Source organism: Schistosoma haematobium, chromosome 3, assembly GCF_000699445.3.
Source record: "Schistosoma haematobium chromosome 3, whole genome shotgun sequence".
Classification (NCBI taxonomy): Eukaryota; Metazoa; Platyhelminthes; class Trematoda; order Strigeidida; family Schistosomatidae; genus Schistosoma; species Schistosoma haematobium.
The window spans coordinates 36,102,583-36,119,197 of record NC_067198.1 but is presented as its reverse complement, the minus strand read 5'-3'; the positions used below and the strand labels follow the sequence as shown (position 1 = coordinate 36,119,197).

At 34.6% G+C, this 16,615-nt stretch overlaps 1 protein-coding gene across 1 annotated transcript; it reads right to left on the bottom strand.

Moving 5' to 3' along the window:
- Positions 1–2,862: 2,862 nt before the first annotated feature.
- Positions 2,863–8,566, bottom strand: MS3_00005664 (uncharacterized protein; the record flags this gene model as incomplete). Its single annotated transcript, XM_012944251.2, has 6 exons — positions 2,863–3,974; positions 5,023–5,096; positions 6,054–6,342; positions 8,054–8,334; positions 8,371–8,460; positions 8,495–8,566. The coding sequence occupies 6 exons, from the start codon at positions 8,564–8,566 to the stop codon at positions 3,725–3,727; spliced, it is 1,056 nt and encodes a 351-aa protein (XP_012799705.1). The 3' UTR covers positions 2,863–3,724.
- Between the last annotated feature and the right edge of the window lie 8,049 nt (positions 8,567–16,615).

Sequence of the window (16,615 nt, the reverse complement as noted above, 5' to 3'; positions counted from 1 at the left end):
GGCTTTTAATACTCTATCCATTTTTAAAACATACACTTATTGCTGTTATTAATGCAGAAAAAAAATAATGTAACATATTCTGAACATTTATGAGATGTCCATTGAGTGAATAAAGTTCAACGTAACTGTTTTGAGAAATGAAAGAAAGCATTAAATATTCAGCTCCCATCAGCATTCTTACTATGTTGACTAATGAAGAGGTAGGTTGGAAGTAAGCTAGGAGGTGACTAAAGTAAGAATAAACATTATGCCATGTAGTCAATAAAAAAATGAAGTCATAAGAAAGATAATTATCTTTCTTATGAAATTATTAACTGAGTACACTCGAAGAATTGAGGTAACTTTAGATTATAGAAACTGTGGTTTCTAAACTTAGTTTCCAGTGTGACAAAAATGAAGACATCTTGAAGAGCAGTATTTATAACTTTCTTAAATGAACTTTCTTTGCAGCTATTAGTAATTTCACATCGACCAGTGTCTAAAAGCAACTTAAAAGATTAATTCTTTCATCTAATCATTTCTTTGTCTAATTAGTCATCCACATTCTTCTGTGGTGTAACGTCATTACTATATATTAGTTATGTATATATAGTATAAACGAGAGCGATCACGTTTATATTAATTTGGTTGTTAATAAACCACATGGTCCTTGTGTAACAGAATGTTCAGAAATAATCAATCAGTATTTTAAAACATCACCACCTTATTCAAAACTAACCTTCTCCACAACACCAATAAAGTTAAATGTATAACTTAAAGAATATTAACTTGATTTCAAATTGCTTTCAAGTCTTGTATTTCCTACTTCGTAAATTAACGATACTATGATTTAGCTACGTATAGCTTTAACTATTCTAGACTATTTAACTAAGGGATACTTTTTACGTTTGTATGTGGTGAAACTAGATGATTTCAACTTGTTGAATTGTGCTTATTTTTTATTCTATTCAAGATATTTATGAACCGATTTGTCTTCCATAATATCTGACTTTCATTCCCTTGGTCCATTTAAGGTGTTCAATATTTTAAATGGTACTAATGCATTTTTTAATCTTCATGCAATCAGTTGAAAACCATAATGCAGAAAAATAAACGATTGTACAACATCGAATATGAAATTATTGGAAAGTATTCTTTTAATGAACTAAATTATTTTATGGCTTAGTTCATATATATTCAGATTTCATTTTTAAGAGCATTATTATAGACCTGTTTCGAGTCCACTAAGAGTAACGATGATTTCGATAGAACAATGAGAAGACGGAGTTGATTTGAAAAATGTGATGTATTTGCGCTATACATTTCGAACAATCTGGTCACACATACTTGTCAGGGCATTGTTATGTATGAAAATACTAAAGGTCAAACAAATAAAAATTCAATTAAAATAACTAAGAGGAGAGAAAGAATAAGAAATTGTCGCATTATCCTAGGCAATAGAATGACTTAAGGATTACCAAGGTAACGATGATTATCAACATTGTTAAGATATTCGGCTAGTCAACTTCCTATTATTAATTTATGTCTAACACATTAATAGAATTTACTATGAATATATTATCAGAAGGGGTTTGTGGAGATTTTAGAAATTTTCACAGGTTGAAATCATGAGTCAGTTGAGGCTAGACCACCATTGGAAACCTGGAAGCACTGGACGGCCATTTCGTCCTAGTATGAGACTCCTCAGCAGTGCGCGCAAAGCCAGTAGGTCCTGGGTTCGAATCCCGCGGGGTGCGGGATCGTGGATGTGCACTGCTGAGGAGTCCCATACTAGGACGAAACGGCCGTCCAGTGCTTCCAGGTTTTCAATGGTGGTCTAGCTTCAACTGACTCATGATTTCAATCTATGAATATATTCTCTAGTTACTATTTGTAGTACTTTTTTATGCATCTCTTTAAAACCGTTACATTTAAACTAGACTCTAGGATTTTTTTATACTGAAGACATGGTATTGTTATGATGTATGTCAGATATTGTTTCTAAAAGGAAATTCTTCTGTTCATTTATTTCGCTGACTTCTTAAGTAACCAATTCCTTTGAAGATTTGTTGTATTCTAAATGATATATTAAACTAGGAAAACATGGTATATTCATATAGATAAATCACAATTTTATGACAATTTATCAATTTCTCTGACTCAAAACGACCTATAAATAACAACTTCCCAGTATTTCATTCAAATTCATGGGTTGACCTATGAATCCGAATAGAATTATCTCAGTTACAAAACACGTTAAACATGAAACTGAACAGCCAAGGGTTTTTTGTAATTTCTCCATTGAAAAAAAAGACAGATATACAAAATGAAAGCAAAATAAATGAGGTATTGTCGTAAAATGTTTAAGTTTTCCTTTTAAACAAATAGTGAAAACCTGGTTGGACTCCACTGGTAACGACTTCTCACTAGATCGTGGATGCGCACTGCTGAGTAGTCCCATACTAAGACGAAACGGCCATCTGGTGCTTCCAGGTTTTCCATGGTGGTCTAGCTTCAATTGACTCATGATTCCAACTAGTGAATTTTCTAAAATCTCCACAAAACCCATTCTGATAATAAATAGTGAAAACGCAGATTTTCTAGGATTTCATTTTCCGAACCGCTTTTATTATTTTTGGAGTATTTCTGTTTACGTTTTGCCAACTCTTCACAATGTGTGTGTGGTTAACTTGAATGAATTACAGATGTAGGTTATTTCTATTGAATTATTCCATAGATTTATCACAAAAAGCAAGTTATCAAAATCCAGAGATAATTATCAGTATCGCAAGAATCGTCAAATGTTTAAGAGATCAATAAATGATCTTAGTTAGATAACCATTGAAAGTCAGTTAGTAATGGACAGATATTTCGTCCTAGTATGGGATTCTTTGGAAGTGCATATTCCCCGGTTCAAATAAGACTAAACCCAGCACCTTCAGCTCTCATGGTAAATACCTCAAATTTCGATTGTTCAATCAACATCCATTGATATGCTTTTACAACATCATATGTTTGGGATAATGTGAAACCATCTTTTATCATTTTCGGTTAGCAAACCCTTAACACTTGTGATTGTCGAACTCTGTGGAGGGGTGAATTACAATTTGAGATGTTCGACTTTCAGCCACTAAGTCTCAAATTTGAACAGAGTTATACCTACCTCGGTTTGATAGACCTGGTAGTATTATAATTCCTTACACTTATCATGTGATCCACTAGCATGTACCTGGTGAATTAGTTGATTTAACTTCTTTCAACTGAACTCCACTGGTCACTATTTTCCACTAAGACTACTAGGATTTCCAAACGAAATTAGCCACTAGTGAGCATATGAACTCATAGCTAACTTGGGTTGCATTTTTCTTCCAATGTTGACGATGCATTAGCACTAAACAATATTATGAGTGTTTATCTTTTATTATTTATTATGTAATTTCAAATAGATATTTATCAGCTACATCAAAATAAGAAAAACAATTTTTTAGAATAAATAACACTATTTTGATTGTTGTGAAATATTTATTAGTAAACATTTCAAAAGCAGTTGATTTGATGTGCATGAATTAGAATTGTATTTTATACTTCAGATAATACGGGATGATGAGTTGATAGGTATTCTACTGTAAAATTTCACCTACATATATTGATGAATAATCGTTTGTCACAGTTTAACTACTTTTAAACTTCTAAGTAGTTAACTAAACACCTATAAGATAATAAAAGTTTATATTATTATTATTATTCAAGCATCAGATGCATCGGTATTCTGCTCAAAATGAACTTGTTTTTCATCGCTAAGATTTGATCCTGCTGCATAATCACTTTCCAAAGAAGTGTTTTCAAGAACTTTGTGTGGTGCTTGTTCATCTGAAATACATGATAAACCTTGTTGTTTAGCTGTTGCTAACATCCAAACATTGACATCACGCTCCAGTTTATGGGAATCATAGTACGTTCGTACGCTTAAGCAGGCTTCTTGTCCGAATAGTGTTCTAATAAACAGAAGCAATCAGACCATTATTGTTAATAATTAATTGAACAACTCTTTAGGTAAGCTAATGTATGTTGTTGAACTTATGAGTATGTCTGGTAAATTATTCACTATCATTCGAAATATTATCATCGGCGTGGAAGTGATAAACTCATAAGGTACAGGTAGATTGGATCTATTTACTCCATAGAGTGTTCTTCTTCAAAATTTTGTTGTATGAAAATGTTTGATAATTCAATAACTAGACGAAAGTTTTTCCAATTACCTGCATACGTTTGTTTGAGATCGTAACGTCCGAAATATAATTACTTGAAGTAGATAGTATAATATATTTCACGTCCTAGGATATGGTTTGGACTTTAAATACATAATTAATTCCATTGAAAAATTACGTGATTAAGGAATGAACTGCTTTGTTAACTAATGTTTCTAAATTTAATCATCCCTGAATACGGAAATTGAACTACTGCTTTCAGGCCAAGTAGAATTATGAAGTCATGGGCAAGAGAGAAAATACTGTATTGTTTTTCGAACGTGTGCCGATCAGTTTCAGTGAGATTTCGCTTTAAAACAATACTTGCTCTTAAACATTATATGGACTGAAGAGGCAATATTCCAGTAATCGCAACTCGGTGGACATACTACGAAAAATAAACTTTATCACCAGAAGAATAAAGCAGTATGAGTTGAACTATTTAAAGAACGTTTATTTCTATTCCGATGTGTATTAGTTGACAGAGACATACTAGGTTTATTGAATAAGCATAGAATCGATAGGCGAAAATTACTAGAAAATAAGGTGCAGATATTTTACCGATTCCAAAGGAGCACCTAGTGTAAAAATAGTATTGATTTTACTTAACTGACCTATCTAATAGATAACTATTAAAAAAAACAATCAACGGCTGTGTGAAAGTGCACCTGCAGTCGAAATCTAAGAGACATGTTAAAACTACAACCGTACATACTTTGATGATACAAAATTGGTGAGATCCACCGCCATAGTTAATAAAAATCTAATCTATACAAAAATCAGAAGTTCCGCTCACCGAGCTGTAAAACCTGGTTCTAAGGCTAATGCTTTATTACTTCGAACATGTTTGATGATTAAATTTTGGTCAGACTAAAATAAAACGAAAAGTAAGAAGCAAAACATCGGAAGTTATAAAATAAAAATTCAAATGGCTTCTATAAACAATTCAATATCATTTTAAGTATGCAGTTATTCCAAAGTACTACTGCTGTTATCGCCAACGACGTATTTATGGTTACAATTAATCGTAAATATAAGCTTTTTGCTAATCGACGGTGCAATAACGTTATTTTACTGAAATAAATAAAGCATCAGATGTACGTTTTTCATATTAGTGGTTACCAAATAGATCCTTGCAAATGTTTGTTTGGGCTTTTAAGTGGTTTGAAGTGCTGGACAGCGAACTTTGAACGTACAATTTTCGTTGGTTAAAACTCATTGGTAAGGTGTACACATAAGACTGAGGGAACGGATTCAGTGATTATAAAAAAGAATAAGGCGGAGTAAACAAGTGAAATGAGATAATTTTTGAATTAATTAACAAAAATGAGATTAAAATTTAAAAACTAATTAAAATTGACTCCTAAAAGGGTTGGTAATTAGCTCACTCTTATGAAAGATTGATGTAACGAAGTGGGATAATTACCACATTAGAATCTTAACATGTTATACGTAATGCATTGCTACTAAACTGCCGAGTTAAAAATTCAACAGATAAAATCTGAATAGATGGGGTATATTTCGTAGTAGAATTCGTGATAAGCGTTTATTCAGTAGTACGTGCCTGAAACGCAGAAATGTTTGAACTTGGAATCAAACCCAGTGCCTTTAATATTAAAACCACGACGTCTCAATTACTGAGCTACTGAGTCTTTCATAAAAGTATCATTATTATAAGTTTCAAAAAAAAAATAAAACTAGCCAAAGCTTCATAAACGTATTATTTGTAGCGAAACAGTAACGTCGGGGAATACACTTTTCTGAAATACGTATTTTTTCTAATGTCTTTAAAATGTTTCATTTGTGCCAGAAATTTATCATTCTTACCTTTACTGGCCTACCTTCAAACTCTTTACGTAAGTGTGGATCTTCGTACTCTAAACGCCACTGAGACAGAAATGATGGTCTCCCAACTTCGAAGTATAGATTTTGTGCACCTGGCTGTAAATTTTGATCACCTAGGTGTTGTAAGTCACTAGCCAAATATAAGCATTGATCTGTATTTAACTTTTTCTTTAGTGCAGAATTACATTTTGATGAGATGATATCCGGCTGTAATCCAAACACAAATGGTTCACCATAACGAATTACTCGACCATATTGACTCTCGTGTAGACTATATGAATTGAAAAAATAAATGAAATCTGAACAAATAAGGCTTTGGTAAGTCTGAAATGCCGATGATTTTATTCTACTTCAGATGACATCAAACTTGTAGAAGCTTATGTTGTTTTTCAGTGACTCAAACTCGCGAAGAATTAGATAAAACTCTTCTTTTTTAACTAATATCGAGCCTATATGATTAGGAAAATGAATGCTGAAAAAATAAACCTCATAAAATAAATGTGTCGCGTTTTTTTCTGATTCGCGATTGATGTTATTGTTAAACCACTCATCACATCAGTTTATTAACAAAAACACTTTATACCAGTCGATGCTGTCTTACTATCATTCACATATGCTTTTGTAGATGTGAACATAGATTATGGAGTCCAATTAATAATTGAATTTCTTCCACAGATTCTAATCAGTGTCATATCATTAGGTAAAACTATTTGTTTGAATTTTTTAACATTCATACAAAACTAAATTTTATGAAAGTTCGTTCATTAAAATTTTAAACTGGGCTATTGCTTAAATACACTCATTTAGTGTACCTAAAAAAATACGTAACACCAGTGAACATCATTGTTATAATAATTAGAAGGATAAGTGCAGAAGACACGCCCCATATCAAACTAGACTACGACGCTGTTAAGGTCGTATATTTAAAAAGCAAATTTCGATAGCAGAAATAGCATTTAAAATAACATAAACATAAAAAAAACGTGACCCAGATGAATTTTGTTGACTAAGAAAGCTTCACTGGCTACTATTGCAAATCATGCCTGATAAAGTTAAAACCTGCTGGGTCGTATGTTTCTAAAAATATATACAAGAAGCAACAACAAACTAGCAGATTCGAGAACTACACAATTAACTCAAAGTAGTGCAAAATATCGATGATATTTTCACTTTCAATCCACTCCCATCGTTTTCCTGGCGTTTGGTATTTATGTGTAGATATTTCTCCCTGATAATGAATATTGATAAGACCAAAGGATTTTTTTGCAGTCTATTACAGTTTTGACGACCGAAATGGCCGTGTTTGCTCAAATGGTGTTCATAAATATAAAAACTCTGTTCGCAATTTTTTGCCTTTTATTTGTTTGTTGTTTCGTATTGATGATGTCACAGGTATTCAGTGTTTGACAACGCTTTTACCAGTAACACCTTCTAATAAAATTCGTTCCCACCCAGAGAAATCAAAAGACAGAGTCGAGGAAATCGGAAGAGTGTATTTGGCGATTACAAATATATCGGAATTCTCTGATCTAATCTGGCTAGCGATTGCGGTAGATGTTGAGCACGGCGTTACCACACGTGATCTGGTGCGGATGCCTGACCGAGCGCCTTCAGCTAGACGAGTACACTAAAACATATAGTCAGCATCCAATGTCGAAAACTTAGAGCTATTTATTTTGGGGATTTATTTACCGCTACAGTATGTAATCTTCACTGAAAAATCAGCGAAACTGCTATAAAAACTTAAGATAACTGACTGAACTAAATTTATTTGAAACCCATTCTGTAAAATCAAAATGCCAATGCACAACAATATAAAAATTGACCTATGTTGTGAAAAAGATACAGTACAAAAGATAGTGTTATTGCACTAAGAAGTTGGCTAAAAATCCCTCATTGATAGATAGCCAAGAATCTACATACAGAAGTTTTATTCTTTAGGAAAAATTTTTTAACACCAACTACTCTATTCATTGGCTAACCAGAATATCCGGAAAACATTTTTTGCAGAAGGCTGCACATTCTTTGATGCGGTAACACTCAGTAGACCGTTTCTTCCCAACGACTGAAAAATATTGTCATCGGAATTAGAAAGTTCCAAAGTTAAGTTGCATGAGATATCTATCGAAAGTCCAAGAGCATAAGGTGGGCGTGTGGGCGCAAGTCCACATTTTACGTAATATGGAGATGATCCTGGATTTAAAATCTGAACATTCGACCCGAAACGCAAATATCCATCTGACGGCATCGCTGAGCATTGAATCTTAATTCAGTAGTATAGTCAGCTGATAAAGCCTACCATAGTAGGATTACTTTCTGTGAGTAAACTGAGAAAGTGTGTAGATGACACCTTATCCTCATTTTTACTGAAGCGCGCAGACTTTTCTTCCTGAATGCATTAAATTTATCATAAAACCACATACTTTTTCTAATATTCTCTCCTCCCACCAGTTACCTAATAAAACACCAGAATTATACGACCTCAAAGGTAACATTTTAAAAGGGAACCTCAACGTTACTATAGTGAAGGTGTTGTCCTATAGCCAATATGTTCTTTATGTGAGTGTATAGATCAATTGGTTTCTTCGAGTTCGCTTCACATTGTATCCATAAATACTCAAGTATTTGCTAGTGTATTTGGAAAAATAACACAAATCAAAAATCGTCAAGTATAAAAACAGTTAGTGTATATTAAACTATTTTATCGTAAGTATCGTTAACGTTATTGCTTCAAGTAAATGGAAATGGGGGTCTTTTGACAGAGGATTGTCGATTTCTTGACTTAGTATTAGAAACTAATCTTTAAAGTAAGAGATTTTATCCTACGTAGCACATTCGAAAGCCTATGTTTTTCACTTGCAGCTTTGATTATTAAATCAATCCAATCTTATTCAGAGTTGCTGCTAGCTGTTCTCTAATAATTTTATTATCTGAAGTAGGTAAGGTTTATGCACAATGATTCGTTGCATCACTTTTGTACTGCTTTCTTTTCTACAAAATGATCGCCTTCAACCCCATCCACTAAATAACTTCAAGCCATAGAAGAACCTAATAAATATTGGAGATCGAAGTCCGTGTATTACTACATCTCTCTGATTCACATAACCCTTCGCTTTCGAAGATTTGTATCTGGGTCTTGGGAGGAAGCTTTAGGTAGGAGAGACCAAAGAATAAATCTTTAAATAGTTTTCATTGAAACACACCAACTTCTATAACATTCAATATCCTGTAACAAGCCTGAATAAACCGACGGATTTACTTACACTCGCATTGTGAAGCTACGTTAAAGTATAAAGATATCACAATATTCAAAGTTTGACAACACTGCTGTTCATAACATTTATAATGGAATTATGACAACCGGTCAAATCGGAGTTCAGAAATCAAGGGGTTATAAGATTTATTTGAATCACTATCGGATGTCGAGGAACGTTTGGTTTAAGCTGCATGGTGGTTGAAAGTGATGGGTAGCACAGCGTACCCACTCGAGATCTTGCGCGAATCATTGATTGAGCGCCTTCAACTAGATGTATATTGTAAAAATAATGAGATCAGAATCAATGTCGGAGACTTACAGAGCTATTTATTTTAGTGCTTTATTCACCGCTATTGGTTTCAGATGTTTGATATCGTTTATTACGAGCATTCTGCCCGTCTTCTGCTTTGGTTGTAGCCGCTTCAGTACTTATCTGTGGATTTTGTATCTTGTTATACAAGCGGATGTGTGCTTCCTAGGTCTGTATGATCTCTAAAGTGAACAGATATCACGCTGCTAAGGCAGATTTATCACTCCACTTTGTTATCTATCTTTATATTTATTCCGAGAGATTATGATCCCTATTGAGAAGGTGGGCATAGCAGCATTGTCAACTTCGGGGTGATGCCTTTTAAGTACAGAGATCTCTTGGTTTGAAAGTTTCTGTGAGGTCATGAGCCCATAGCACTTAATACATTATCATCAGACGTACGTGAATCATCTTACCTTTTGGCATACGAATTATTCCAAGCAGTTTTTAAGTTGTTATATTCACACATACGTATATATTTCAACTATTCGTGTGTAACCCTGGGAATGCTTTATGCAAGTATACTGGTAGGAATTTAATTGCATACCTACATGCAACTTTTTCATAGTCATGGAGACAGAGTCACCAAACACTCACTGAGTTTACTGTTTTCCCCACTCCCGTCCCCATGCACTTCTTTTCGCCTGTTAATGTTCGTATTCAGTAAGCAGTTTCTGCATTTAAATTCCTATGTGTGTATTGTTATTAACGGGGTACGTCGACAGACTAATTATAGAGTGTAAATCACCAACGTGGATGATCTATGTCGAAATGATTGGAGGCCTACTCGAGTTAGACGTGAATGGTGTGACGAACCAACTAACGTCGAAGTCACACCTCGTGGTCAGCACCTTACGTGGACTACCCCCATTGACGTAACAAGGTACTATAGATGCTTTGAAGACTGTACAACACAAAGGACGTTATTACAGAAATATATTAGTTAAAGTAGATACAAGCGAAAGTAAGACCACTGCCGCATGGGCCAGTCCATGGCGTATGATTAACTAATGCGCGTTGCTTGTACATGACCTTGGCAGGGAGCGATGATCTGTTCGACATTCAGTGATCCAACTGCCGGATGATTTGGCTAGGGCTCAGTGACATTTCACTGGCCCTACAATACTCCCCCACCAGATTCAACGGCCGTTTGAATCGGTACCAAACATGTTGGGAGCAGTCGCGCGCCAGAGAGTGCCAAACGAATATTATAAATCCTCCAGGTATTGCTTATCTGTAAAAGAAATGGAAAGGAGGCGGCAGAAACTGGTCGGGAAACAGCGAGTCATAATATGTTAGTAGGACGTTGGTTAAACGTAAAGCGATTAACCATAGAAATAATGAAAAGAACAAAACGTTTTATTGTTCTATCAAGTCGCGCTGAAATATATAGCCTTGAAAAGTAATTCAGTTCCTCCGATGACAAACGTTAAGTCTGCCGCAAGAGTAATGATGCTATAGCGATAGTAGGATAAGTGTATTATCAATCGATATCCATATTTGTACTGTCATTAGTTTAAAGTTGTAAGTCGGACAGTGTCGTTGACAGCTATTAATTAGTGTCAAATTCTAGTTATATCTATATCTAACAGACTAACCGTAAGTACAGAAGTATAACAGTGAAGAGTGGTCGTGATTTCGTTGTGCGAAGCTATTGACCAACTTGTAGTCACAGTTTGAAAAGTCGATGACTGCTGTTACAGTCAGTAAGGGTTGAAGGCTACAAATCGACAGCAAAAGGTGGCACGATGAAGTCTCTAAAATATGAAAAACGGTGAATGCTGCGTGTTTGTTCGGTTAGTGAACAGAAAAATATCGAAAAGAACATAAGAAACCAAGAGTGTCACTCTGGACTCATGTCAATGATACCCGTGAAAAACGCTGTCAGTGTTGGGATAGAGGCGACAATATCGTTTTCAGTTTGCAGGAGATTCGCTCGACTGCATAAACTGATGATTCGCGCGAATGATATTGTCGTCAGACCACCAATTGAACTGGACAGGTTGTAAATCGTCGAGTAGTTGAACAGCCGATTGATGTACCGGAATCATCTGTTAATTAACAGCCACGAGGAAACAATACTTCATAAAATGAAGTACGACATCGAAGTAGAACAACTACAATAGTTCAGATGTGTTACAATGTCAAGTCTAAATAACATCGTTCTTACGTATACTGACAGTTGCACTGAACGTTCGCTTAGGTATGATTAGCGTAACAGCTGGATGTGTGAATAAAAACATATACGAAAACTATGGTTGGGTTCGTGGAGAATTTTCGAGGACGTTTAGATATTTTCCAAACCCGTATCGCATGTAAATAAACCGAAAATAGAATTAAAATGACTGTCGTGTAATAAGGAAATCGAGCCATGATTTACCGTGTGAATTAATAGCAAATACAAGGGGTATAATAAACATTAATTAAAATGGTGACCACCAATGTAACTAAGGTTTAGAGGGTCCAGGTAACGTGGCCATTTCGTAAAAGGCTGATACAAAGAGCTTATTACCTAGCGTTAAGTGACATATTAAGTACGACAACATGTGTACTTGGGACATGGACTAAGCGTGCTCGTGTACATGCAATATGTTTTACCACAGTATGTCGACTAACGAATCATAAATGTACATGATTTCGACTAAAACTTGACGGCAGTGACAGAATATATGACTAGTTTACGTGAAAGCAACTACGAAATGTTATCACGCATCATAAATATAGTACGAAATAATCTAATGAAATTATGAAACTCGCCTGGGTTACTCTTGCCTTTAAGTAATGAAGTAGGCAGTAGTTTGAATCTGGATTATGTACGAGGTACTGTTGATTAAATTTTTCGATTAACACAGCGTTGTAGACTGACGAACAGTCTAAACGAGATCTAAGATCGCAGGAAATTTATAGTTCAAACTCACCGTGAATTTCTAGCATTCGTATCCTCTGTTTGGCCATGGAACTCAGCAATTGGAAATTAGGCAGGCAGTGGTAAAAAAGCAGAACATTCTAGTGGATAGTGGTTAAGCAGAAAGATGAATTTATAGTCGATAGTTAATCTTGTCTTATTTATACCAGTGGATAAGGTACAAAGAGATATGCGTTCGTGTTGCCTTGTGGCTATACTCACGAGTGGTTGATATTTTAACAGACATATTACACAGGAGCATTTACATGCTCCTAATGCTTGTTAAAGAACCACGATAGCCGATTATAATCGTAGTTGATTGGTTAGTTCTGTCGATTGAACGAATTATCTAGGTTTAAATGCTAATCAACATTGACATGAAGCAACGAAAGTTCACAGTAACAGATTAACATAGGCGATGATAAAAATGAAAAAGAATAAGTATAGAATACAATAATAAAGATTATAGTGATAGGTTGCGTTATTCGAAGTCTTGCTCACCAGTGTAAATCACCAACGTGGATGATCTATGTCGAAATGATTGGAGGCCTACTCGAGTTAGACGTGAATGGTGTGACGAACCAACTAACGTCGAAGTCACACCTCGTGGTCAGCACCTTACGTGGACTACCCCCATTGACGTAACAAGGTACTATAGATGCTTTGAAGACTGTACAACACAAAGGACGTTATTACAGAAATATATTAGTTAAAGTAGATACAAGCGAAAGTAAGACCACTGCCGCATGGGCCAGTCCATGGCGTATGATTAACTAATGCGCGTTGCTTGTACATGACCTTGGCAGGGAGCGATGATCTGTTCGACATTCAGTGATCCAACTGCCGGATGATTTGGCTAGGGCTCAGTGACATTTCACTGGCCCTACAAGAGTAAGCAGGATACATATTCTATAGTCATTAGTGCCATATTATCATCATGAAGTCAGACAGCAGAGCAATTAAACCATGTAGAGATATTTTGAACAAGCTTGTATTTTCGCCATAGACGTGATCTACAAACATCTCCTGTCGCCTGGAACTTTGGAGTTGCTTAGGTTTCTCACTAAGGAATAGGTGCTGTTTCGCAAACCATTATTAAAGTTTCCACTTTTGCTTGAAACATGCTTCTTATGCAGTGGTTCAGATTAGAATTTTCCTTTCCATACAGGTCCTACACTTGGGGGATGAATAACAAGATAGCTTCTTGAAAAATGTTCATCAATATCTCCCAGTAGTCTTTCGATTTTAACCGACTTCACTCTCGTGGCCATGTACTGTTTATTGACAGTGTTGTTTGTCCTGCTGTAGCTAAGTAAGTGTAGTTGTCATCCATCTGTAGTATCCCGTTTGTTGACACGTTACGATTGTATCATGATCACAGCACACTACTGGTGCTTGAAGGTGAACATTTTCGGCAGAATATAATCATTAAATGGTAAGTAGTTCAGTCTTGAAGATATACTGCCCTTCTCTCGTCTTTTGCCTTCACCAACATACTCAGTGGGCCCTCACCTTTAGACAACTGAGACAAGATGTTTGTGATGTTAGTTTTTAAGGCTTCGCATTTTCGCTAACGATATTCAGGAATAAGGTGAAAATTGTGGTCCCGTATCGATTTATTCGACAGTGAAACGAATTCTTCATGTAAATATTCAAAGTCCGTTTATGTTTATATTTATTATTATCGCCATGACTGATCTTACATACCTGCTAATTGAACGTTTTAATCGATTTTCTAGACGCTCATAACAACTACACGGCAACGTGAGGAAAACGCAAAATATGAGAATTGCGCTTAAAAGTTTTACAACAAAGTTAGTTTATGTACATGAAAACCAGAATATTTTTAGTTTTACAAACGACTTTCAGGTTTTGGAATTTTCTTGGATCATATTTAATATAATAGTAACATAGGTTATCATCCGATCATAAAGGTGAGACTCATCTCTTCACTTTCTAGATGATTTTGAGAATCATCTAATCAACATCGAATTCACAGAACATTTTCTAGCGTTCTCTAGGCCACACAGACTTTCCCGAGCAATACGTTTGTTCTCCACAACAATACCCAAAATATTTTACTCTTGCTATTCCACAATTATTAATTAAGAAGTATGAAATGTCTCATTAAACTTACGTAAATAAATTAAATTTTATGATTTACGTTTTTTACACGTAAATATGACTGCTCCGAATTGATATTTAATGACCTTACTCCGCTTTCGATTGATACTTTCATCGCATCATCCTAATGTACCATTACTTGAACTCTAAATATACCATCAAGTCTTTCTACATAGCCGATTTATTTGGGATGTTATGCATCATAAGTATCATATTGTTTTACCATATTCTCTTTTACAAACATAGTTGTTAAGTTATTTAAACACGTTTTCAATGTCGAGTTTATATTCTTTTGCCTATTACGAAACGCGTTAAAGTATTGTCGATATTGTGCAAAAATTATTGAAACTCTTTTATATAATTCCATTTGTGATCATGCTAAAAATGTTTTCTTCATGGCACTTGTATATAAATAAGTTATCTGTGAATAGACATAATTAAGATAATAATCTAAATTATTACTTGGGAAAACTGTAAAAAAAAAGACTATACCATAACACAAGGCTCTTGTTTTTATGGTTCTATTCATGTCTATACAATACAGTATTATTACCAAAATACCTATGTGGCTGTTGGTATAATAATGGTTAATAATTACCATTATAATGTTTATTCACGAACTACTGAAACACAAAGTGACGAATTATTATGCGGTTTATGATGTTATTTTTGAAAATGTCAAACTCTATTCACTCACACTGACTAAAACTTGACTTTAACATATCAGGTGAACAGGAAGTCTACGTATAATAATAATAATAATAATAATAATAATAATAATAATATAGTATTGTTTCTTAAGTGACGGATTCCATCATTATCCACGCTTCTTTGCAATACAAACGTTTGTGTTGTGTTCTTATTTAGTTATAAAACCACTTTATTCACCTGGTTATAGCTGAGTGAGAAACGGTTTTTTTCGTATTAACGTACATATTTCGTACGCAATATGTGAGGTGAAGAACACTGGGCGGATTATAGACAAATGGTCACTGCTATAATTAACTAAATTATCAGGAAAATAACTAAATCTCCAACATATAAGTTCTTGACAGACACTACATGTGGCTTTATATCATGATACGTAAAATCGACTCAGATCATAATTTCAAAATATTATTATTAGCCATTCTTAGAGATTATCATTGATACAAAGAAATGAGAAACACGGTTGGACTATCGAAACTAGGGGTATTACAAGCATTACAATAAATTCATGTTGTTTATCACTGAAGCTTTTGACATTTTTCTAACTTTTCTGGTGCTTTATTCCCTTTTAATTGACAATACAAGGAAAGAACAGGTTCTTGTATTTTTCGAGTTTAAACTCATAAAGACCATTCAACTCCCGGGCAGAGTTCAAGTGGTTTGTCTCGTCCTCTGCTTGATTATGAATAATATGGTATACGGCTCCAGTACTTGAAAGCGTAAAATCAACAGGAGATTATTGAATAAATTTACAAAATGTGCAGAAATACAGGATTATTTTTAGTTTTTGGTATAGGCCATAACATCATCATCAACAGTTTTAAATGATTTTTTCTGGTGAGCGTTTTTCCAGCAAGGTTTTTCAACGAACTTAATTCCCTGAGTCCATCCCCAACCCTCCGTTATTCTATGTTGAGATCAGCAGTTAACCTAAAAGGACTCCAGGTAGAGCTGACATTAATTAACTAACGTGGTAATGATTATGATGATGAATTAGGAGACTGAATGAATGCTCGTTTAGTTTCGGACTTGTAGGCATTAATCGATTTTAGACTTATGCTTTCAAGTAAGCCAAATTTTCTTACATACTCACTCTAACCGCAGCTGATTATAATACATTTCGCTTGAATTTAGCTATGAGATGTAGAGCGAAGATCACTTTAAAAATTGACTAGAGCTGGATCACGATTTATGTAATACAATGAAGTATGAATTTCGTGATGTGATATGTGATGAACAGG